General features: G+C 41.5%; 3 protein-coding genes across 5 annotated transcripts; 1 reads left to right on the top strand and 2 right to left on the bottom strand.

The window, feature by feature from the left end:
* Positions 1-7,443: 7,443 nt before the first annotated feature.
* dcaf13 (ddb1 and cul4 associated factor 13) lies at positions 7,444-17,027 on the bottom strand. Its single transcript, XM_020611639.1, has 12 exons — positions 16,947-17,027; positions 15,882-15,952; positions 15,136-15,335; positions 14,905-15,012; positions 14,705-14,794; positions 14,451-14,606; positions 14,218-14,295; positions 14,027-14,109; positions 13,253-13,417; positions 10,969-11,104; positions 8,172-8,335; positions 7,444-7,622 (listed from the first exon to the last, which is right to left on the bottom strand). The coding sequence occupies exons 2-12, from the start codon at positions 15,949-15,951 to the stop codon at positions 7,535-7,537; spliced, it is 1,338 nt and encodes a 445-aa protein (XP_020467295.1). The 5' UTR covers position 15,952; positions 16,947-17,027; the 3' UTR covers positions 7,444-7,534.
* On the top strand, positions 16,947-19,818 carry LOC109966640 (mitochondrial folate transporter/carrier). The gene is made up of 7 exons (XM_020611640.1): positions 16,947-17,159; positions 17,362-17,512; positions 17,614-17,699; positions 17,964-18,118; positions 18,695-18,808; positions 19,016-19,161; positions 19,277-19,818. Exons 1-7 carry the CDS (start codon positions 16,955-16,957, stop codon positions 19,401-19,403), a joined length of 984 nt encoding a protein of 327 aa, XP_020467296.1. The 5' UTR covers positions 16,947-16,954; the 3' UTR covers positions 19,404-19,818.
* Positions 19,819-20,065: 247 nt separating this feature from the next.
* LOC109966641 (collagen triple helix repeat-containing protein 1) lies at positions 20,066-24,821 on the bottom strand. 3 transcript variants are annotated; one of them, XM_020611641.1, is made up of 5 exons: positions 24,565-24,821; positions 23,721-23,798; positions 21,924-22,142; positions 21,580-21,796; positions 20,066-20,485 (listed from the first exon to the last, which is right to left on the bottom strand). In XM_020611641.1, exons 1-5 carry the CDS (start codon positions 24,673-24,675, stop codon positions 20,343-20,345), a joined length of 768 nt encoding a protein of 255 aa, XP_020467297.1. In that variant the 5' UTR covers positions 24,676-24,821; the 3' UTR covers positions 20,066-20,342. The 3 variants fall into 3 exon arrangements, with proteins under 3 accessions (XP_020467297.1, XP_020467299.1, XP_020467298.1); XM_020611643.1 differs by lacking the exon at positions 23,721-23,798 and having other exon boundaries at positions 20,071-20,485; positions 24,607-24,821; XM_020611642.1 differs by lacking the exon at positions 23,721-23,798 and having other exon boundaries at positions 20,074-20,485; positions 24,565-24,820.
* Between the last annotated feature and the right edge of the window lie 327 nt (positions 24,822-25,148).

Here is a 25,148-nt window from a genome sequence, read left to right as displayed (position 1 = left end):
CAAGGGTGATGCTAACTTCTTGGTTGATCTACGTACAAAAAAAACCCCATCATCCTTATGGCACTCTTTTACAAACCGTCTGATGTGACTGCATCACGACCTGCCTGCTGTGCACTCTCCCTAGGTGCACTCCCTCACATAACCCAAATGGAGCCTTCCCAGTAGGTGAGAAAGTGTCAGACACAGACAATCTCCTGTTGTGTGCTACATGTGTGGAAGAGCAACTCTGGACAATGTCTGGACCTGATTCTGTGGACAGCGTCTGGAGCTAATTCATTCAGTTTAGTGTTGCCACAGTAAGTTTGGTAAGTAAGTACCATCAGTTACACTTTAACAAGTAAACTACACTACAGTATAGCTATTACTACAAAACACATGGTATACAACACTATACTGTATGCTAAACAATATACTCTTTATTACTCTGTTACACAGATAAAATCACATTTTGAAGGAGCTCAGTACAGTTTCTGTGGTCTTCTTATAATTTGCCACATTCGTGCCAATGGCAGTTTTCTTTTTGAGAGTCTTTTTTTTTTTTTGCATTCCACTTTGATTTTGGTAAATAAATGGCTTCTCCTTTCTTTATAAATACTAAAATATTCCAGGAAATGTTGCACTGACTCTGCTCTTGTTTGCACAGCTGACACAGTGTGTTTTCTCTGGGTTGCTAGGTTTGCCTGTGTTCACACGTTTCACTGGTCAGATTGTGGTCACTCAGTCTGTATTCAATTCAAGTTTGTGCCAGTTTCTGGTCACTTATGCCGACCAAATAATCTACCACTTACTATCATCTGCCTAGTGATGGATAGCAGTGAGAAATACTGCAAAGGTAGGATATTAAAACAGGAATATCAGATTCTTAGACCTCTGTAATGTGCATGTGCAGCTCCACTGTGACTCTCCTAGACAGGCAGAGATCCTATAGCCTCCAAGGGTAGAGGGCCTCACAGCTGATAGACTGAACTCTAGCACTATCAGGAGGGAAGGGGATAGCAGAAAAAGAATGGGATGTGATCAATCAAATTCTAGCTCAATGCTCTTCATACACATAGATACCACTGCCCATACGTCTCACCATGGCTTTGTAACAACCAGGTTTTTTTTTACAGTTCATTATGAAGAGAACTGATAAACACTGGATCAATCAAAATATACAGTAGAAACCAGCTGATTTGAGCTCTAAAATAAAATTCCTAACCCTTAACCTCTTTACATGTTACTTTATATACAGTACATTATTAAATGTCTAGATTGTCACTATTACCTCCTGGTGCACAATGCAATGCTGTACTTTAAGTACTTATAGTGTAACTGTGTACATAGCAACAACATAATACTGAAAACAGGGCTGAGCATTTAGGCTGAAATAAAAGGAGCGAGCCCCATAACTTAAAGTCAGGACATTGGCCTCTCCTGCTTTTATTTTGACCTTTTTTCAATCAGTCTCTTAGAATTTCACCAAGTTAGTGGAAGTGTATTATTAAACTGCTGAAATGCCCCTTTAATGTTACAGTGTTACCAAGAATACTTTGGCTTTGTATTTCAATTCACTTGAAGTCATCAATATAGCTATGATACAAATACACCAAAAGCTCCTAAATAAAATATTGCTGCCCAGATTAAAGTACTGTAAACATGAATATTCAAATATCAAGAACCAATTTCATTCAAATAGGGTTCCCCTGGGAGATGAATTATCTTTGTGGGTCTTTAGACAAAATGTTTGTCATTGAGACAGAAGATCCTAACTCCCCTAACACACATTGCCACATACAGGAAATACAACATGACCATAAGGCATCCTTCATCTTTTGCAATTAAAATGAGGGAGCCCAAATAGATGACAGAGCAGCAGACACCTCAAAGCCCTGGAATAGCTGCATCTCAGTGGGAGTCCTTCATACAAGGCAGCCAGTATAATTAGCACTGTCAAAGGAGGTCTCTGTGCCAGTGACACAGCCCTCCCAATACAACACTGTCATAGGTAACAGGGGGAACTGGGAATTTACTGGGATGTCTTTAAAGTAGAATGAAAGGAAAATATCTCTGTCTGTTGGTATAAGTATTGTGTGTGTGTCAGCGCATGCCCTCATAATACAGGTAGAGGTACTATGGGGTGAAAGTAATAGAAACCACAAAGTGATAAAAAGGGTAGAGGTGAGCGAGAGGGTCAGAGTTAGGACCTCTGTAATGTGCATGGGCAGCTCCACTGTGACTATCCTAGACAGGCAGAGATCCTATAGCCCCCTGTCACTCAGCAGAAATAAGAAGCAGCCCTAGAGAACTGGAGGAGTAGGAAGCAAGGAGAAGTGGAGCCCTAGGCGTTGTGTGGGTCATGCCAACACAGGCAGCTGATGGTTGCCTATGGAGTACAAAGTGTCAAGGTGGGTCGGGGTGGGAGTCCCATAACAATTACTATTGTACTGCTCAGGGATTCACAGATGCATGGAAGACCAAGCTAGCTGGTAGCTCTTGTGTATTCTGTATGATGTAACAAATGCTTTGATGAGTGTGATGAATGAACGCCACCCTTTGGACTTCATAACATTAACTTTTCACTGGTGCAACACATTTTGTACATGTATGCACACAGGCTAGCTAAGCATGAGCAGGCTAAAAAAGAGTAGCTAATTACATGCAAGTCAGCAGCCCTGTATTTCCATCCACGCTCTCTGTAACACCTCCAGCAAGATGACAGCAAGTTGGCAAGCCCTGCAGCTGGAGGCTCTCTCCCTCTCTCTTCTCCATCCTGCCTTCCTCCCAGGATTCCCTTTGTTAGATTACACACTTCAATGTTCAGACTGCCACTTTCCCAAAATGCCATCCAAGCTGCTGTGGTTTTGGGGCATGACTGCGACAGCTGAGATGCACAGGCTACAGGCTATAGGGTTGGATGTTACAGTGTGGGTGTTTGTTTCCGATATTGCTGGAAATGTTACGAACCACCCAATGACAAGTTACTCTGCTGCAGTTGTACCTTTGCCAAGGCTGAGCATATTAACACTGAAAGAAAGTGTGGATTTACTGTTTTGATGACTCATGATGAGTCACCTCATATGTATAGACATTAAAATTGAACCAATATGACCTCTCTGAATGTAAAATTAAAAAAAGAATGACTATTAGGCTACACGGGGGTCAGGAGGACTAATCATAAGGTCAAAGCAAACAGAAAAAGGGTGGCAGTCACATCTTTTGGCAGATGTCCTGCTGGTGATATAAAACCCCTGGTAAGTAGGAGGGAGAAGACAGGAAAAGGCCTGGATGAATCACACACATGCACAGTTTATGAGGTAGCTGCATCTTCTTCATGAGTCATGTTTATCAGCACTAGGTAGGGACTGCACAACTTTCTCCTCATTATGAATGTTGCCTTAGTGCAAACATTGTCCCGATGACGGAAAACAAGTGTTCTAATGCTTCTAAAAACTCCCAGTGATGGTGGCACACAACCCTTAGACTGAAGTCAGTGGCACCGGCTGGGAGGCTGCAGCACCAATAACCTGCCAGAAGATATGTGGACACTTTAGTCATCACCTAAAACGGATCATTATATTTACTGTATGCTGCATTCAAATATAAGAGTCAAAGTACAGCATCTTCTGGTTTGTGAGCCTGCAAGCCTGTGCATCCTTTTCACTGTAGGAACACTGCAAGAAAATATGGAAACATTTAAGGCCACCGTCCCTAAATCCCTCGCTCTTCATTAGAATAGCTTCCCAAGGAAGGTCACACTAATGTTTTAATTAACAATACATCAACCGAGCGCCTTTTTTATAACCAAGGCAGAGCGATAAAGTGTAATACTCCACATAAAACAGAGTTATGGCTCACACTGTAAACATTAAAGCTACGATGGCGGGAACACTCCGGTCCACCTTAAAAACTAAAACCCATCAGTGGACAGCGCCGTGGTGCTGAAACAGCTCCGAGCTACATCTGTACGCAAGAAGAACGAGGAGTGGGTTCGAGGGGGCAGGGGTGGGTGAGAACAGGATCTACCGAGACTTTATTGTTGAAATCACACACACTCCGCGTGCGCCATCGCCACAAAGGACACCTTTAGTGATCTTTCCAGTGTCATATTGTGTGATTTCGGTGACGCTCGTGGGGAAAGGTTAAGCAGTTTGGCGTAGTTTTTACGTAAAAATGGCGCCCGTTCCTGTTAACCCAGCCCATTATAGTAGGCTAAAGCTATAGCTACAACAAAGTGGGGGTGGGGGGTACGAGGTTGGAGCGCATGCCACATTATACAACGATACTCAGCCATTAAATATTTACTAAATGGGGAGTCCGGAGGTGATAAGCACGTGAGCAAAAGAGTCATCTCACTTAGGTCCCAAAGGATAGTAGTCGACTATTACAGCTATAGCTTGGATGTCAAGAGGCAACATGACCCACCACTATCTCAGACGATCAGTGCTAATAACAAATCACCAACCCAGCACCTTATTCCCCAACAGACAACAATTCCCACTATCTCCACCTTTTTCTTACTTTAACATTGACTGTTCCTTCGCTTCCTCCTTCCTCTGTCGGTCCATGACGCCGAGGATGATCTTCCTCTCCTCCTCGGTAAGGTGGCTGAGGTCCGGCATCTCCGGCATGGCGCCGGCCGCTGGGGCAGCAGCAGCAGCAGCAGCAGGGCCAGGGCCGCCCCTTGGCCCGTGTGCAGCAGACATCTTTTTATACACAGACTAAAAAACGAGAAAAGCACTATCAACCGGCGGCATTCTGGGCTTTTGCACGCGTGTGTGTGTGGGTTACATTTCATGCCTTCAAAATTCAAATTGGCGGTTGGGGTTGGATGCACCGCGGCTTACACACAGCATGACATCTTGGTTAGGAGTATCAGACACATTATTGCATTGGGCAGTGGGAATAAGCGTCAAAATATTAATTACAAGCTTCAACCTCAACTACTAAATGCTCATTATAGGGTTGTCAAATACGCTGCAGCCGACTGAGCACTGCCAGCAGCCTGGGAATTCACAATCTACTCTAGCTGTTGCAGGTTGGATCACACAACTTACACATGAACATTTATGAACTAGAAAACACTCAACGTTAGATAAGAGATGTCCTTAAAAGAAGCAAGAGTGCACTGGCTGTAGGATACAGCCTTCAGGTATTCCAAACACAAGTCTCCATCCATCCGGGGATTTAAAAAAGGTAGAAAAAATACAAAAGATAAAAAACAACTCTTGCCTTTTATTTTGCAGTCATATTAAATCCTGTCTAACCCATCGCTGCCATCCTGTAGAAATGCTTCTCTGGCATGGTGGAATAAAAGAGGCCCTGGCCGTCCTTGTTTGTTTTCTTCTGGGGTCCTTAACCCTCCTCTGCCACTCGATCTGGGTAGGTGGCTTTACTCCAGGTTGGTAATTCTTGGTGATTTCTTAAATGCACAAAAATGGATGCAATGGAAGTGAGTGAGAGAGAGGGAGGGATATAGAGACAGAGAGAGTCTGTGCGTGAGTGTGAGAGAGAGAGCAGGGGGGAAAAAATTAAAATTGGAGGTAGAGGCGGGGCCAGGGAGACACGTAGAAGAATAAAAAAAAGCTGGATGTTCATTGACAGAAGACAGATAGCAGCTCCAAAAACACGGACTGGAGGGTCTGAGTGGGAGCAGCACAGGACCGGCATCATGCATATTTTATAACCAGATCATGAGAACGGTGCCAGGAGCAAATGTGAAGTGGAAAGATAAATACAGAATAGTGACAACGCCTGATACTTCAGGTGTGGCAGTACAGTAGCTCTGGTCAGTGCTGTTTTTAATGCACATTTACTGTACACACAGGCTCTGATGCCACCTGATGCTATGACAAATACAAGACAACTACACGCTCAGTGCCGAAGGCTGCAGTGATGCACTTCACTGTGAAACCAGTCTTTTTTAAAACTGAATTTTACAGTTTGAAAGCTATTTTTAGGTTAAAATGGGTTAAAAAAAACTGGATCCAACTTCTTTAGTGTTAATAGTTTTTGATTTTCTTAAATGAAATGAATTTCTTTGGGGTTTGAATTGTTAAAGACAGTGCATATTGCGTCACACTGTGACTTCACCATGAAGTTCTTATCAACCCTCTTGCGAATCCTTTCTATAGCCGTTCTCGTTAGGTGATTTCTCAGCCCTCTCTCTCAGGCTGCAGTGTTGACAGGATTTGAAAGACAACATTAAGAGGATAGAGCCTCTACCTCATTAGGGCTGAAAGTCTGCTAGCACCTACACAATGATCTGCTGTCACATTTCAGAGCACAAGAGGAAGATTGATGTTATGGTTGAATTCTGAATGATTCACACTGCAATTTCTTTCAAACCCCACTTTCAGAGCAACACGTTAGCTGAGGTTTATTATACAATAAATACACATCAGCAAACAGTGTTGGCTCCATACATACACATTTTGAGAGTAGTACTTTCTCACCCATAGGGAATTAGATCTTCCAAAGCTGGAGGAAAAAGTTTCCTGGCTGTTTGTGCTAGTAAACCCAAACATCTGTCCTTGCTCTCCACTAGGTCGGTTATTTTACATACTTCAGGATTTAATGGGCACTACAATGGCTTAAACTTAAAACTGACACTGCACTGAAGTAAAAAACAACTCCTGCAGTTTACACCAAACTTCCTGGTTGGTTCTTAATGCCTCGGTATGCTTAAAAATAATACTTGTTAAACTGTCTCACAGTGATAAGGTATGGGGAGGTCTGAACTTCACTGTCAAGCCCTCTTGTCACTTTTCATGCTTACCACTGAGTGCAAATCTCCCCTTAGGGACAATAAAGACTCACCGCTCAACAGGAGAGCCTGGCTCAAGGACAGACTCAAGAAGTGTGCCGTTATCCCCATTTGTATGACTGATTGTGTTGAAGACACGAACTTCTTGGACAATGATCATGGATATGATCATGAGCAGGTAATGCTACAGGCTTTCAGACCCACTTTCAACCAAGGCTATTCACAGCAAGTATAATTACTTTCCCTTTTGCCTTTAGAGACAGCCGGATAACACACTGTATGACCTACAGAGGTTCATTTAAAGAATACTGACCATGTTATGTCTTGTCTGGTAGTTTTAATAAGAAACTGTAGCACATTTTATTGAACTTCAGTCATGTCAGAAAAATAACTTGTACTTGTAACCATAAGAAATATTATTGCACGTACGCTGCAAATATGTACCAACTGCAATTTTTTAAATAAAAAATTTAAACTGTGGTGTTGAATACTCAGATGAAAACCCAAACTTGTTTTACTAAGACATGTGATTAGTCAAAAGAAAGACTAAAATTGGAAGTTATCTCTGAACCTGTGTAAAGGGGTTACAAATGAAAAAGCATGGCTGATGAGTGGTTTACAAAATTTGATGAAGGCTTCAAAACATTGTTTCTGTATGTATTTACCACATGTCCTTGTACTTAGAAATGAGGCAGAACTTGGCTTTCCCCCAACTAACAAGTGGTATCATTTTTCTTTATTAAGTGAGGGCAGTATCATCATGTCCACTGTGCTCTTTTCCAGTTCTGTTTATTGCACCACAGTGACAACGTGCTTCTCCTTCTCAGACACCACAGGAATAGTGCCAGGTTTGCTGTGTTTGCGAACATTCCTCTCCCTGGAAAAGAAAGCAGAAAGAGCAGTAAATAACTCAGTCTGCTAGTGAGATTACTCAGGAAAGGATTTCGGTGGGGTTGCTCAGCAAAAGGAGGAGGGACGAAGAGACGGCTGATCTAACACCTACGTCACTGTTCACACTAATGTACCCTGAAAATAATGCATAAAGCACGGATGGCAAATCATTCGCAGTCCAAAACGTTTGTCAGCTGTATCACAATACAGCCAGTAGAAAAAAGAGCTATGAATCACTGGACCACAGGGCCAACTGGGACAATCAATACATCACACAAGCACATGCGTATATAAATCATGAACATGTAAGGTCTTTTGAGACGTCATGGTGGGGCAACCCCATCTGTGAGATTTTCCGTTAGGCTTTTCTGACTGCATTGGTCAGACCTATTCTGGCAGCAGCCTAAGTCATTGCCCCCTCTACATGGACACAGAGGGGACTTCAGGCCATTCATACAGATAAATGATCATGATCAAATCCTATCTCAATGGCTAAATTAGGACTGACAAGAGATTAAAAAAAGTGAATACATACTTCCTACTGCGAGCCTCCTTCATAATCCTCAACTCCTTGGTCTGATGGTAGATGTTCTTGGGTAAATGTCGGTGACGAGCTATGCGTCGGATCTGTGGGTGGTGCTGGAACTTCTCCTTCAGCTTCTGACTATAGTTGGCAGCCTGCCTCTCTCTGGGGGCCAGCTACAGGAAATCAGAGGAAGAGACGATGGCATACAATTAAACATTAAGTTGTAAAGTTGTATTTATGTCTGTAGCACACATGCAAATTCTCTCACTGAGAGCATCTTGGGTTCCCATGGTGACAGAAGTGTTACCTAAGGTGCTTTCTTAAATGTCATGATTCCACTAATGAGCATTTCCAGTTGAAAACTGGAAATCTGAATTGTGTTGCTGATCAGAAGATTCACCAAATGATCTGCTTGTACATGTGCTACTTGAAGACTCTGGCACAAATTTAAAAAGATTTAGTCTGCATTGTACTGGTATTTTGTTAAGTTCTAGGGTATGCTTTTTCATGTCTTAGAATCTTGGCCACTACAGTCAGCACTAACTTAATCGTGACAACATTCTCATTCAAAACTGAATCAATGTCTGTTAAAAAGTGAAGACACCAGCTGAACAACATCCCTCCCTCCCCACCTCTCATAAAAACTATCATCTTGGCTGAGGCTGCCCTCCTCCGAGGCTTTTATTCTAATTAAAAGCAGTGATTTGTCTCAGATTCAATTTGTTGGAGAAGAGCTGTTAGATACTGATCCTGTTGGACTAAATTAATTCCCATGGATACACACATGGCTAACCTGCTAAACACACTGTATCATCTCAACAAGAAGCATATGAGTGAGCAGGAGATGATGCTTTGCTTTGATTCTCTTTGGAGGGATCATATTTAGTGAGACCTACAGAATGGGCAAAGAGGTGCAACTATCAGAAAGCACCTGTATGGGAGATGGAGAAATCACTGGAATCCATCCATTATCAATACCGTTTATCCTAAACAGGGTCAAGGGGGGCTAGAGCTAATCCCAGCTGACACTGGGCGAGAGGCAGGGTACACCCTGGACCGGTTGCCAGTCTATCGCAGGACTGACATGTAGGCAAACAACCACACACCATCACACTCACTCCAGTGGGCAATCAACCTAAGCTGCATGTTCTTGGACTGTGGGAGGAAGTCAGAGTGCTCGGAAAGAGCCCACACAAGCACAGGGAGAGCATGCAAACTCCGCACAGAAAGGCATCAGGTCAGCCCGGGTTCGAACACGGAACCTTCTTACTGTGAAGCGACACCGCTAACCACCATGCCACTGTGCTAATCACTGGAATTTTATTGTTAAAACTCAATAGGTGACTCTACTTTGGTGACCAGGCTACAGCAAGGTGTCTGTAGTAACTGTAATCCAACAAGATAACCAACTTGACCTTTCAGCACTTTGGTCCTAGGTAAAAAAAATAAAAATGGCCTGACATCTGAAGGAAGCAGACAGGACTAGGTGATCATATCATGTGAGGCAGCCACAAACATAGAACACATCAAAAGGTGGTGTGCCACTTGTAAACATAGTGCTTGCTCTTACTATGCCACTGATCTTAGAAAAACAAGACCTGATTATAATCAAACCACAATTATTCTTGCTACATAACCTATTTCATGAGACTGTAAACCCCATAATATAAAGTAAAGCAGCGCTTCTTCATTTGATCAGCAGAGCAGATAGAAACACAATCACATCCATGTAAATCAAATTATTCGGTTGGCTTTCTGGCCTTAAAAAAATGAGCGGTGATATGTCAGTGTCTACAGAACAACGCTGAAACTAAATAGGAGTTAACTGATTCAACATGTTTCAGGTCTTGGACTAAAGTGCCAATGATATGCTGATGCAACGTTCTGACTGACAAAATGAGAGATCAGTCCAGTATGATGCCTTCAAACACAGACAAAGGCTTGAATCAGCATTTTGGGATTTCTTGATAATTAAAGACCCTCTCAGTACAATTTGACTGTTAATGCTTCATTATGTTCAGAGTGGCCCACTTTAAGTGATTGGCTGGTTTAAACTGCTGATAGGAGCAGCCCTTGTCTGATCTGTTTAAGTGCAAGGCTCCCGGATAAATCTTCTCTTACACAGTGACAGTAAAACAAGTGCCAAAAGTGAAGCTGCATTACAAGAATAAGCCAGGGTGAATCCGATTAGGAATGAACGATGGCTGTTGGACATGGCACATGAGATGCCATTCATCTTTATAATTCAGCCACCACTGGGATCTGGGACAGTGGAGCACTTCCCATGCATTTCACAGGAGTGTTATTTGACAGGTGAACACAACATTATGTTAAGGTCATCATTTCTTCTAACAAAGTTCATATTATCAGAGATAAACACAAAGATATTAAAAGTCACTGGAGGTGTACATATGCAGAAAGGGGGACAGTCTCAGTTGGATGTTTTGTTAATGATTTGTCAAACACAAGATTTTGAGTTTTTTGGCTTTAAACTGACACAAGCGCTGCTGTGCCAATTGGTACATTGTACTTATTGAGAGTGATTCTACCCTAAGTCAGCATCCATCAGAGCATTTGGCAACAGTAGTGCTGTAGCTCCTGGCATAGCCACCCCCTGCTGAGTTGGGAGCAGGGTCACAGCTAACTCATCAGTTAATACACTGGAGGGAGATGCACTATGTCTGACAGCAGAGGAAAATACAACTGTTGACTGGTCACAGACATCGAGATGAGGAATTATCAATTAGCAGCGAGCTGTCTTTTTTTTGAAAGAAAGCAGAAATGATATAAGGAAGCCAGGACCCACCACTCCTAATTTCTCAGCTGCGTTGGCTTTCCACAGTCGGATGTTCATTTCATCAGACCCACTCATGATGTACTTGCTGTCTGCCGACCATTTAACACAGATGACATGCTGCATGCGTTTGGTGTGGTACACTTCCCTGAATTTCAAAAAAGAAAGTAAGAAAGTCAGGCAATATAATGAGTTTTTTAGCTATCAGAAAAAAACACTGAAAACAAGCATGTTTACAGGATCAAGTGTTACAATATACAGGCCTACCAATACCCATATTGATCAGGAATAGTATGTTGCTATAACACTCAGAGAGTTAAGAATAATGTGTTCGATTCTGGCAATTAAACCAGTGGCTTACTAAAAAAATAAAACCTGTGTCACTGTGTGCACAAGCCAGAAAAAAAAAAACAGCAAGCCATCTAAATTAAAGGAGAATTCATGTTGTTCGTCCATGCCCTCTAGAAAGACACATACAAAGGTTTTCTGACCCAACACCCCAATCATCTGGACAACTTGGGAATAACTTGGAAAACATCATTAGTCAATTTTTAAAGACAGTTTTGTCAAAGCACCTATGATTTTCATTGCGTTACAGAATCTTTCTCCAAAACAAATCCTGTGTTCTGTTACTAGATCTGAAAAACAGGGGAAAAGCAAAAAGCTACAACACAGACAAACTGGAGGTTGTGAAAAAGCAAGATTTCAGTTTCAAGGCATATTTAAGCTTTATTCTCGCAGGTTTTGTTTCAGTCTTGTTGCTTTAAAAATACACGACGGGTGCTGAAATTTAGCTCCCAGAAACCGTACCCAAGGCAGGTAGAGTACCACTACACCAGGTCAGTGTAGGCTTGTTGGTCTAGGGGTATGATTCTCGCTTAGGGTGCGAGAGAGACCTTTTTCACAGTATCAGGCACCACACAGGAGCAATTAGGTAAGAGAAAATACCAGATGTACGATTGTAATGGATGACACAGAGGCAGAAGAACCTCGGCGGAATCCATTACAATCATAGAACTACACCTGGGAAGGTATCATCCATGCATACAAAATGACACTTGTCAACTGGTTGCTATATGATATTAAAATTAAAAACTAATTGTTTAATTTAACAAACATTTTTTTAAATTGTACTTCAAGACATAGTCCATATATTCACTGGAAATTCCAGTACTTGGTACAGTGTAACAGTTGATAGAGCTTATACAAGGAACTTCAGGGAAACTGTGCCATAAAATTTCAGGTCTGTGTTTTTTCCTTTTTGTTTAAAAAAAATCATTTGTTTTCACTGCAACCTTGTAACTTTTTAGTGTTTAGTTCATGTTTGTCTTCCTTTATTTTCCTTAGCTATTCTTCCATTATCATTTTGTGCCCTCTCTCCTTGAACTTAATGGCTTCAATTTCTTCTCCATTAACAATGTCTTCTAACTCTCCAGAAGTTGAATATTCACAAAGAAGGTTAAACGGAATGTTCAATTCCTCCTTTTCTGAGGTGTTGCAGTGATTTAGAATGGCACACAGAAGCCTATGCCATATGTGTGTGTTTAAACCATGCATTCTTGCTAAATTAACCCACACCTTCCAGCCAAGTAGAATGGTATAATGACATTTAATAACCCAGTATTCCAATCAGGTGAGCAAATTCTAGGCGTTGTCTCTACTGGCTCACTGGCTGTTTGGGACCCTCATTGGCTATTGGTAAACTCATTAGTAATAACACATGTTCTTTACCTGCTATGACAAGTCAAAATGTCTTCTGCTTACAGGATAGTGTTTCAGAATGCTCCTACAACACCACAATATTTACAGTATGTAGCAACTGTAGCTCTCTGTTCTGGAGCTTGACAAATATAGAAACAACACTGCATGTACCATTACATCCTGTAACAACCAAACTTGGCTGTGATATTTGTGGTTGAGAAGGGCAGTCTAAACAATCTGCATCCCCACATTAGCTTTGCCACCTAACAATTATTAGTAACCCTGCCTTTTTCCACAGCAGTCTGACTCATCACTGCAGGAAAAACACAGGTTACCATTTCATTAACTTAGATATTATTAAATTCCTTAAAGAGCAAGACATGACCTGATCAATACATTCTGATTATGACTACAGAATACAATAAATGTGATGAACACTAGAAAAAATGATGAGTACTATCAGCTTCATTTAGAAGAAAACATGTACCACTGACTCTTATGTGACTCATTCCAAAGCACAAAAATGGTACCTGACTCTGGACCAGTAACACTATCACAGTAAACCTTAGAAGCATTTCTAACAGGTGGTCCTGACCTGCTGTGGCCACCATCCTTGAGGAAGATACGGACCGTCTTGTCAAAACTGGCAGATACAAATTCCTTCCCAGTAGGAGAGTAGTCAACATCAAGCACTGCAGAGACATGGTCCATGTGCACTGTGACGGGCCGCTGCAGGTACCTCATGTCATATGTGTAGAGGCTAGTAAGAAACAGATACAATAGTGAACAATCTTCTAGAGACAATATTCATAGGAACCACTAGGTGTGCATTTACATGGAGCCTTTTGTTTCACTTATTATCAAAAAAAGTCAGAATCTACACTCACCAGCCACTTTATTAGGTACACCAGTACAACTGTATGCATGTCAGTGCAACACCTCCTTAACATAGTGTGCTTATATTTTTGTCCTCCCCAGCTATATACGTGAGAGGGTCAGAATATTAGGAACACCTCTAAATATAATGTAGTGCAGTACAACACCACCTTTAACTATGGCCTCAATAATAAACATATAACTGAATTTATACATTCATGACCATTTTGAGCTTCATAAACACAGATGTACAGGTGTACCTAATAAAGTGGCTACTGAAAGTATATTATGTGTACATTTCATTGTAAAATAACACTAGCAAGTGCCCAATGCAGATCCATTTTTGAACATCACTGGCTCTGAAATTTGTTAACATGAGGCCTCAATTACTGCCAATAAACAAACTTAATGGGAGTCATTCTGAACAATGTTATTCAGACTCGAAAAGTAGCTCATGTAACCACAGCTCTATCTGTACTAATCTTAAACTCACTTGTAGTCTTCATTTGAGCATGTGAAATAATAGGCTTCCATGGGGTTCCAGCATAATGTGTTGCTCCTCATTGTCATTATAACCTAAACAAGAAAATAAAAACATTTAGCATATATATTATCATACTTCTCATGATGAAAGGGGATAAAGAAATGGTACTCAACTCAAGCAACTGAACTGTGAAAGTCTACCTTTTTAAGTGGCATCGATTCTCTCATATCATAGAGCACTATGCTTCTGTCAGAAGCACAGCTTCCAAGAAGTTCAGTCTGGAGGAAGATATATCACTAACTTAAAAGATATCAGCAGAATGTCAACTGATAAAAGTCTGGCAATAACCAATTTAATGAGTTTGACCATGGCTAAATTGTTGTGGCCAAAATGTTCTTGACACTATGAGTGTGGTGGATAAATGGTGTCTTACCTCTACAGGGTTGAAGCGGACACAGCTAAAGCTGTCTACGCCCCATGTGAAAGAACGGATTGGGCTACTCCTCTGCTCATCCCAGATGTCCACCTGCTGGCCACATGTTGCAAATACACCATCCTTCTGGTGATGGTCCAGTCCTGTGAATACAGTCTGCAAAGCAGTTCTAACATTGTCAAATCATTATCTTTCACTGATGTATGATGATGTGCTTGATACTAATACTCCACCAGATAGCTCAATGAACATACCTTGCCCAGGATAGTATTAAGGGGCACCTCTTCCTCTCCGTAACCCATCGCTTCCATTTTCCATTGTTTGATTGTTTTGTCATCACCAACCTGTTATAGTCCAGATGTCAAGATATAAAACACAAGCTGTATTAGAGCACAGCTTATTAAAACTCCGGTAGTCCTAACTGTCTTGTCAGATGTTGAATGGCAGCAGTCACCGTAAAAAAGGAAGCTCCACAATATCGGACAACCATTCCCCGGACAAAACCTTCATGTGCTTGGAGTGTGCGGACACATTCATGTTTGGTCAGATTCCACACTTTCACCTAAGGATCAAAGAAAAGTTCCTGTCAATGTCAAGAAAAGTATTAGATGTACAACGTCACCATTCCGGAGGCTTGACACGACTTCACTAGATGAGGTAATGTATTTAGACAGCAGATAGCTACCTCCCCATCGCAGGAGCCAGAGAGCAGGGTGGAAAGGCTCTTGGTATGCTTGGCCATGCAATTCACACCATCCCTGTGACCGTCCAGGGAGGCCAGGAATGGCTTGGCAAACACCCTCTCCAGTTTAGTGGCATTCAGAGCCCGGGTGTACTCTCTAGTCACCTCAAATGGATGAAGTGTTGGGTCATAGTTTCTAGGGACTAAAGGTAGACTTGAGTTACTTATAAATCATATGTCAGAGCATTTAATTTGCATGTATGCCAGATAGGTACTTTTCAACTTGCAGCCACGTTAATATGAAGTTTATTTCCACAGATTATAATCCATGTTAGGATAATCTGTGTTTTTTAAAAAAAGCATATATTTGTGGCAACTCTGCTTTCATTGCAGAGAAAACTATTCCTTTATAGAAATTCATACATATAATTAACTTACTGTTACTCGTTTATATATCTCGTGTGACCCAGAGGACCTAACCGCACACTTAAGGTTAATTTACTGTTTGTATTTAGTAATCTTATATGGGTGCTAATGTTGTAGCTGTTACTTGCATTAGCTTATGTGAAATTTACTCCACGTTTACAAAGGAATTTCTCCAAAGATTAATTTATTGCCATATTGTAAATTTAAACGCTCTGAGTTACATTATTTAATAGACTGTAGTTATGTAGCTGTATGCTACCGTCGTTGTTTTGTGGCTAACATCCTGCTGCGAAGCTGTGTTTAACCTAGCCGAGTCTACTTACCACGCTGAATATCTAGTTTGGTCTCCCGGACATAGTCATCCGGGTTCCTCGAGAGGACTTTAACCTTCATTCTAGAAAAAGAGTGAAACCACTAAAATTAAGCCGAGTTAATTTAACGTTAAGCAAAAAAAAAAAAAAAAAAAAAAATTAGCAAACACTGTTTTGACCACCCATGTGCTCATGAAGAAGTTACTCATTGGAGCCGCGTTGCATTGTGGGATGTCAAGTCCTTTTACGACAAGTAAAAGAAACAACCATCAAGTTGCAAAATTTAGCAAGACAAGTACCAGAAACATATTCAATACTCCAGTCTCATTTGTGCAAAGTGATGAGTTGATGATAAGAACACTGAGGAATTGAGATAAAGTCATTTTCACTCAAGAGGTTTTAGCAAGTAGACATAAGGAAGATTATAATAATAAAGTTAAACACAACATCCCGAAAGAAAGGAGTATCGGAAAAAAATAAAAATAATACACATGTTTCGATAAAGTGTAAAATAATCAAAATATAAAAGGGATAGTTATAAACTATTAGTATAAATAAATAAATAAAAACTCGACACTGAAAGGCCCGAACAGCTGAGGTTCGAAACCCAGACCCTTCTCGCTGTGAGATGATTGTGCTGACCACCGCTCCATCATGCAACCCCCGTTCTAACGTTTGCGCTGTTTCAGTACAGTATGGCGAAATACCGTTGTTCGTTTTTTTTATTAAAAAAAAAAAAAGCTTTTATTTTGAAGGCAATGGCCGGAAGTACGGTTTCTAATTACAGTGCCTTGACATTTATTGAACACAGCAAGGTCGAGTGGTGGTACTGTCGTTCGACTCTTTGGGTAACATTACTACAGTCATGGAGCGACACCCTATGTCAACGGCGTGGTTCACTTACTAACACTCAGTGAAAGTGGGGATGGTTTCAAGAAGTTAGTACAGTCTGTATACCATATTTATATTTTGCAGCAGTGTCAGTGGGTTGTCTGAGTGTTACAGACTGAGTAAGCTTTTAGCATTATCATACTGCGTAATTACAGCTAGCTGACAGGAGCTAGCTAGGTTTATTACCTGTAAACATGGGCTCCTCTCCAAATCACTCCACCATTAACGTTACAGAGACAGGACTGTCTAGTAAACCCCTCCCGGCTGTCTCATTAGCCGGACGTGTGCAGCAGGTCTTCAACCACGTGAGGATGGAAAACCTGCTCGCTGGACTGAGTGGAGGAGTGGTATCAACGCTGGTACTTCACCCACTGGACCTGGTCAAAATAAGGTTTGCAGGTACAGTCTGACAACTTGCTTAACTTATACTAATGACGACTGTCATGGAATGGAAACAAATGCAGAATCAGATATTTAAAAATAGATTTGCTTAATGGTGATGGCGTCATGCTACTATGGCTGAATTTAATTTATTTTAGAAATTGTTGGTGTGTTCAATTTTGGTGACATTACTTAACAAGGGTCTTTGATGTAAATGCAGTAAGTGATGGATTGGAATTAAGACCTAAGTACAGTGGCATACTGCACTGTATGAAGAGTGTTTGGCAGCAGGAGGGACTGAGAGGACTCTACCAAGGAGTGACACCCAATGTCTGGGGTGCTGGAGCATCGTGGGGCCTCTACTTCTTTTTGTGCGTAAGCTATGTTGGCCCACCTCTGTATCATGATTACTTCATTAACAACAGACATTTGACTATTTCATGTGTTATTTCCCACACTGTGTTCCCCACAGTTACAATGCAATCAAAGGGTACACAAAAGAAGGTCGTCAGAATGAGCTGAGCGCTACAGAACACCTGGTGTCTGCGGCAGAAGCAGGTTAGTCCCAACGTGTATCCGCAACCCACATGCTCACACAGTCATCGATGACAGCTAGATAATAGTGCTCTTTGCTGTTGACAGGAGGCAGATGCAAATTAGTACATCACCCCTCTGTTCATGTCAGTCACATGGGTCAATATCCAAAAGTGTTTCAACAGAAAATGTTGTATTTATTAACAGTTATGCACATGTAAAAGTAGCTACTGAATGTACTTACAAAAGTGTCTTGCACATATTATATTATGACCTACCTTCACCTAGGCATCCTAACGCTCACCCTAACCAACCCAATCTGGGTGACCAAGACCCGGCTGGTGCTGCAGTACAATACTGAGCCAACCAGTAAACAGTACAAGGGGATGGTGGATGCACTGGTCAAGATCTACCGCCATGAGGGAGTCCCTGGTCTATACAAGGTTAGACATCATTGTGTTGGACTTGTACTTAATGAGTCAAAGTCAAAGTGTTTATTGTCATATGCACAGTACGGAAACGCTGTGCAATGAAATTCTTACTTTGCCGTCCACATGAATGCCACACAATACATGAAGATACACATGAACTGCTACTTTTAGGCAACAGCAACAAATGGAAAAAAAATTATGTTGTGGACTGTCGGGAGAGGATGATTTGTAATAGTTTATTATAACCAGACTGCCTTTTGTCCTGCTGCACTGTAATACCATTTTGTATTCACTCATTAATGAAAAATTACTTCACCACTAGAGGGCAGTGCAGCTGTACATTGGAGCACTTAAAACCCCATAATGGTTATAATTTAAACAATTGTTGGGGCTGTAGTTTAGCTCCTTTATGTGACTTGTATTAGCCTGGTGTGACAAGTGTCACCAAAGTGCTCAGTGACAGCATGAGAGAAGACAGGGAGGGAGCTACAGACACAATGCAGTGGGCTTTTCTAGTGATATTTAACCCATAATGTGGGTATTTGAGTGTGTCGAGACAGACCAACTTACAGACTGTACTTGTCATAGGGTTATGTTCCTGGTTTGTTTGGTACATCCCATGGAGCACTGCAGTTCATGGCCTATGAAGAGCTCAAGAGATACCACAACAAGTACAAGAAAGTCCCTTCAGATGCAAAGCTGGTGAGTCATTACACCCATGAGCCAGAGACAGACAGACAGGCTGGAAGCATGTCCAGTGCTTTAATTAACACAAGTTTGTAACTTCAGTTTTAATACAACTGAAACCACAGTGGATAGCTAGCAGCTGAAGAAGTGACTAATCAGTTTTCCAACTCCACTCTGCTAATTTCTTCCTCTCTCACTCTCTTTGTCCGTCTCTATAAACAGAATGCACTGGAATATATCACAATGGCAGCATTATCCAAAATATTTGCTGTGATCACAACATACCCATATCAGGTGGTGCGAGCTCGACTGCAAGACCAGCACAACACGTACAGTGGAGTTATTGATGTCATCGTACGAACATGGAGGTATGACACTGATCTACTAACAAAGAACCAAATGTGCTATTGTGGTCTCAGTTTCTGAATCTGGATATTGTGTCCTATTTGATTCATGGCTATGATTTTGTCCTTTTCTCTGCAGGAATGAAGGCGCCATTGGTTTCTACAAAGGCATCATCTCCAATGTGATACGCGTTACTCCCGCCTGCTGCATCACCTTTGTAATTTATGAGAATGTGTCTAGCTTTCTTTTGGGACAAAAGAAATGAGGCTCAGAGGTATGGGGTGGACAACTGCAGGGACTCTGAGCTTGATGCCACACCGGGTTACAAAGAAAAACACGTCAGGCTGAAACTGAACTCTCAGGGCTCCGTACGCAATGTGCTGATGTGACAGGCCTTTTTCTGACCTGAAAATGGGTCAAGCTGTGAAAGAGAACCAAATCAATTCTGGATTGTCAGTGACATGATGAGGTCCTGTCCAATTAATCATGAACTCAGGAGGTAGATTAATTAAATATTTCATCCTATGGGAGTTATGTTTACATCTTATCTTTTCTGGCAGCAGAAAATGATACAGGGGACAAGTTGATTATTGCATGGATGTGTAATAATCAAGTTATTTGGTTATGTTTACAGCAACAATGGAGATGGTCTTTAGTTTTAAGTATGCAAACCTAGTTCTCTGGAAATTCATAATTTGTTGACATTTTATTACAACAAATTGTAACTGAACTGCTTTATAACATTTTGTTATAAAATGCATTATCTGCATTGTATTGTTTGATATGCAATAAGTGTGGCTATATAAAATTAAGTGCAAGGTATTTCAGAGTTCTAAAACAGAAGTGATTATATTCACACCGTTGAGTTAAATTCTTTTTTTTTAAGGATTACTTTATTAACAGTAATAATGAATACAAACAAGTCACATGAGTACATAGTTTAAACATGTCTGCTAAATAGTTGCTTTATTTTAATAGCACCTGGGAGCAGAAAAACTACAGTACAAAGTTTATTTCTAGATAGAATGACAGTATTATTGTTTACACACACGTCAACTAGTATAGAATTTCAACAGCACAAAAACATTCAAGTTACCATCAGTGATCTTGTAATGCCTCAGCAAAACTCATACCATAATTTTGGAGGGCCAGATAACATACTGTTACCCTGCCAGGGCCGGTCCCTCCCTGGCTTGCAACCTTCTTATTTAGGCAGTTCCTCAATGATAATCCTGGACACCGAATTCCACCCCGTAGATGCGTCACCTCTGGGATAGTCAGCGCAGGTCCCCACCCACAAGGCCACATCCACCAGCCCTGCTTTGATGCCCTCACACAGCCCTTCAACTGGATAGGAAAATATAGAAGAACTCTCCTCACAAAAGGCCAAATCACATCCACAGAAGAAACCTCTTAATTGCTTTGGTTTGTGAGACAGTGGCGAGCTTTCCAAATGTAATTGGAGTGGAGTAACTTTAAAGCAAAGTTAGAAAATTGTTGACAAGGCTTTCCAGCATCCACAGCAGTTAAATATTCTCTTAAAGGAACAGTTTGATGCTGGGGAAACAGCTGGCCTGTCCACAGGTAGGAGAACTAAAACTGGGAACAAGAAGTTCCTGAAGGTATTGTGCTGTGCTAAGCTAACCAGCTGCTGCCTCAAAATACAATTTAAAGCTTGCAGTAGCCTATGTATCTTCAAGGGCTCTTGTTAAATAGCAGAAACCCTCACCCCACAATTTTTCAACATTAAAAAGGGGTGGAGCAGGGGTTCAGGTGTTGTGTTCACAGCATTCACACCCATTTACATTGTGACTAGTCAGTAGTGCCAGGGTTTGAACTTATCCCTCAGCTGTCGCTTTCATTTTTTATACTTAATACTTCTTTCACATTTCATAATAACAACCAGGTTCAACACTTTGAATGCAGTTTGAAAATGTCTGCTGTTATTACCCCCCACCCCCCACCTCAGAGGCTTTTCACTCTGCCGTCAAGTGTTAGAGTTTGGAACACCTACTACAGGCTAATAACATTTGATTTCTAACACATCTTACAAACTGCACAACCCAACCACAGCTGCTTCCTGCCAAGAATACCCTGATGCAGCCTGGCCCCACAACAACAGGCAGCTTGTAGTTTTTGCACTTCAGTATTTGTACAAATTAAACAGAGGACTATTTAGCTAAAGCTATATTAACTTAAATAGTAAGCCTCTGTAATGCTGGGAGGCTGATTTGGTCACTTCTGGATAAGGCCAGACTAGCTTTTCCCTCTGTTGCCTGTTTTCGGCTAAGCTAAGCTAACTGACTGCTCAAACTAGCTACATATTTAACATGGCATCATTGTTCTTATCCATCTATTCACAATGCCTTCAGAAGACACTGGGGAAAAATGGTTGGTTCAGGTTATTTATTGCACAACAAAGCCTATGATGTGAGTCTTACCTGTAGACGTTCTGTGGATGTTGATGGTTGAGTTGAGCTCAGGACTTCCTTGATCTAAGTAGATGATTGACTCTATGGGCAGGGGTCCTGTACACTCTGCTCCATTGAAGGTAAAGTACCATCTCTGGCAACAGGCATTCTTACACTTGAGTCTGAGGGAACCGCTGAAGAGGACCCTGAGGGAGCTGTCTGAACGCAGTTTGGTGAATGTACAGTCCTGCACAACACAGAGAAATCATGCTACTAATATGCATTGTGTAGGGTGTTATATGACTGTGTAAAATGCTTGAAATAAACACTCGCATTCCTTAAAAACATATCATTCTTTGCACAAAGATACTTACAACTACTTTACCCAGATCAATCCCATAATTCAGGGAGTTCCAGGCACACTGCTTGTAGTTGGGCCTCCAGGGCTCCTCAAAGATCTCACTCATGCACTCTCCTTTTTCACCTTTGAGCCCATCACGGCCAGGGATGCCTGGCGTCCCTGGAATGCCGTTGGCCCCGGGGTTACCATCTCTGCCAGGGGTGCCTGCTGGCCCCTGCATGCAGCTACCATACTGAAAAAACAAAGAAGAAAGGAAGAGGAGGTGGATGCTGACATAAAGAAGCCCTAGACCAACATGAGCAGAGTCTATTCTTATCAAACTTCCTGTTTCAGATTTTTTTTTTTTGTTTTTTTTTTTTTTTTTCCTAGGGGTTAAGTCTCTGTTTGAGCTGCATGCACCACAAACACCTAAAGGCTGTCATCTATTCCACCACCACACACAAGAAGGCAGATTATCCCTCATTTACAAGTAATACATACAAATATGCTGAAAAAAGTGTAAAAACAGATGTGACCTCAACCAAGGCGAAGCAATAGAAACAGCAACCATGAAACAACCAAATGACAGATCAAGTGTTAAAGAAGAAGTTAAGGCTTGGTGATGGTCTAAATTAGTAGTTGTCTGGCCACACATGTCAGTGTACCCTGCTGAATCTCCTGCTATGTTTAAACAGATGCTGCATCTTACTCAAGCTGACTCAAACACACAGAGACAGACACAGAGACAGGCCAACTTGCCAAAACCCACCACATAGAGAGCTAGACATAATGAAGGTCCAAACAGCTTTGGGTAATGTGCTCTTCAGACACAATCTGACCAGCAGATCGTTAAAAGCTAACAGTTTTAAGTTGGAGTGAGATTTTAATTGTAGTTAGCTGATTTGTACGTGTCAATACTTTAGTCAGGACAGAAATAAACTGACAGTCTAAAGTGTGTTCTCGCCCTTAAACAAACAGCTGATGTTGAACGCATTTGGGTCTGGGTTTTTGTTGGGTCATTGCTGCCCTTTGTGCTCAGCACGTAGCTCTGAAGCAGTTTTAAGAAGCACATAACCAAAAAGGCATAAAAAGAGCTTTTATTACAGTTTCAACATCTTGTCCCAACTTGAGTTTCTGGGGCAAATTACAAAAATGCCTAAACGTTGAGAAACACAGCATTGTAATGTCAGCTTCTGCAGACCATATGGCTGAGAGCCTGTTTTAGCCATTAAGTGACTTTGCTGGATCAACCTGGAGATGTGAGACCTGACATCATCTTTATAGGAAACTGTGATGAAACCAATACATTGTGTGGGTTGGTCATGTGCTGTAACACATCCTGGAATTTGTCCTCAAAAAAAGGGAAAACTCTTCCAAGCACCTTGGCTATTAGGTGGCAACGTGTGGAAACTGACGCAAATGCCGCATAGGTCTATTTGGTTGATATTCAGGAAGGAAAAGTCTCAGTGCTCTAATAAGGGCTGAATATTTGGATGACTTTCACAGCAGAATAATGAATGGAATCTTTGTCCACTGAGCCACACAGCTGACTTTTAGCTTCCAGTGTGCTGTTTCTATAGCATTGCTGTCTGCCTGCATGAGTTACACTCCAGACCTGCTCAGTATTAGCAGCACACAGTCCATTACTGTATTTGAAGAATAAAGGCTGCATTTGCTCCAGCATGCTGAGGAGTCAGTAGTATTTCATGCATTAACAGTGAAGCAAGGACCAAAGTCCTCTTGGCGCATGCAGAGCGCCAGCAGCATGCTTATTGAGAGGTTTAAGGTTCACAGGATTTCAGTAGGATGCAAGAGATGACATTATGATTACCATGTTGTTCATATAAGGAGCTCTTCCTTCTCCAGAGTGTCTAGTGCAGTTGGGCTTTTCTGCATCATTTCCAGTGCACTAGATACAGATGGCAACATAAGAAGCTATTCACTGGAGGATAATGGAGAGCTACAAGCCTACTTGTGGTTCTCCATAAGTGGGGTATGCATAAAATCCACAGAGTCCTGCAAAAATCAACTCTAGTTTCACTTTAATTTTACTCCTAGGAGTTACAGTATAAGATGATCTGTGTCTATTAAGTTCCTTCACTCCCCACCAACAGCAGAATATTACCAAAGCTAATTCTGCATTTATCTGCATAATTGAATTTATACATTTGACAATTTCACCAAAGACTGAAACACTTTGGGCTTCATAAACGCAGACATAAAGCAGAAGTGTTGCATTGAATTGCATACAATTGTACAGGTGTGCCAATACTGTAAAGTACATAGGCAGATAGCAAAGAAATGCAGGCAGACTGCATAAACCAGGCCACAACTTCCTGTTTGGGATTTTCCTTTTCTTTCCCTGTCCAATTAGTCCACTGGAGAGCAGCCAAACCTGGAATAATAAAGAGCCAGCTGACCATATTAATGATGGCTAACAGCATTCCTCATCTGCTGCTGGGACCGGATCACTTCGGTAGTAACTTTGGGGACCACATTCATTGCGCTAGCAGCCACATTTATCAAGTGGATGAATTAGGGGGTATAATTAAATGTCCACATGTGGCCCCTATGAGAAATCACAAAATCTGTCCGCAAAGCATGATTACCGTCTGGAACGCCTCATGTCCACTTTTTAAAACGATCATAGCGGCTGCACGACTATCTTCTCTTACCTTGTCAGCATCAGGATCCTTTCGGTATCCTCTGTTCCTCACCTTTTCCACACCATAAAGAGGTAAAGCCAACATGACAAGAAGCAGCACACGGGCAACGAGAGGCGCCATCGTTCACCAGACAGCGGGCAACTGTGCGCGCTCTGACGGATCTGAGGCGACACATTGACTCCAACTCCGGTATGAGTCCAGAGGAGGCAGGACGAGAGGGAAGGAGCCAGTAAACTTCTAGAATGTGAAAGAAAGAAAGAGAGAACATCCCAACGAGATTCATATGGGCAAATATATATGTGCCAGTTTACCACAAACTGAGTAAATGGTGTCTTTTTATATACTTTCTGAGAAGATTTGGCATGCGCAAGTTATTAGTGGTGCGCAAGTAAAATCTACGACAATTATTCTTGTTATTGACTTGCATAGAAAGACACAGCTACATTTAATGCTTTATTAATCAGATTTTTTTAGCAAAATTAAACTGTATACATACAAAATTATAATGAAAGGTCGGGCTACATAAAAATAATAAAACACAGCATACATAGAGACAGTATGTATAAAACATCTGACAGACTACACTAGGTCTA

Source organism: Monopterus albus, unplaced genomic scaffold, assembly GCF_001952655.1.
Source record: "Monopterus albus unplaced genomic scaffold, M_albus_1.0 scaffold116.1, whole genome shotgun sequence".
Classification (NCBI taxonomy): Eukaryota; Metazoa; Chordata; class Actinopteri; order Synbranchiformes; family Synbranchidae; genus Monopterus; species Monopterus albus.
The sequence above is the reverse complement of the archived record's forward strand: the minus strand, read 5'-3'. Positions and strand labels throughout refer to the sequence as shown.

Coding starts and splice junctions, on each gene's coding strand:
- LOC109966640 (XM_020611640.1), top strand. CDS start 16,955: ATGGGCTCCTCTCCAAATCACTCCACCATTAACGTTACAGAGACAGGA. Junction 17,513..17,613: donor TGGGGCCTCTACTTCTTTTT/GTGCGTAAGCTA, acceptor TGTTCCCCACAG/TTACAATGCAATCAAAGGGT. Junction 19,162..19,276: donor GTCATCGTACGAACATGGAG/GTATGACACTGA, acceptor TTTTCTCTGCAG/GAATGAAGGCGCCATTGGTT.
- dcaf13 (XM_020611639.1), bottom strand. CDS start 15,951: ATGAAGGTTAAAGTCCTCTCGAGGAACCCGGATGACTATGTCCGGGAG. Junction 15,336..15,881: donor CAAACTAGATATTCAGCGTG/GTAAGTAGACTC, acceptor GTCTACCTTTAG/TCCCTAGAAACTATGACCCA. Junction 14,296..14,450: donor TCCGCTTCAACCCTGTAGAG/GTAAGACACCAT, acceptor ATCTTCCTCCAG/ACTGAACTTCTTGGAAGCTG.
- LOC109966641 (XM_020611641.1), bottom strand. CDS start 24,675: ATGGCGCCTCTCGTTGCCCGTGTGCTGCTTCTTGTCATGTTGGCTTTA. Junction 22,143..23,720: donor CTCCTTATATGAACAACATG/GTAATCATAATG, acceptor TTGTTTTTTCAG/TATGGTAGCTGCATGCAGGG. Junction 21,797..21,923: donor TTGATCTGGGTAAAGTAGTT/GTAAGTATCTTT, acceptor TGTGTTGTGCAG/GACTGTACATTCACCAAACT.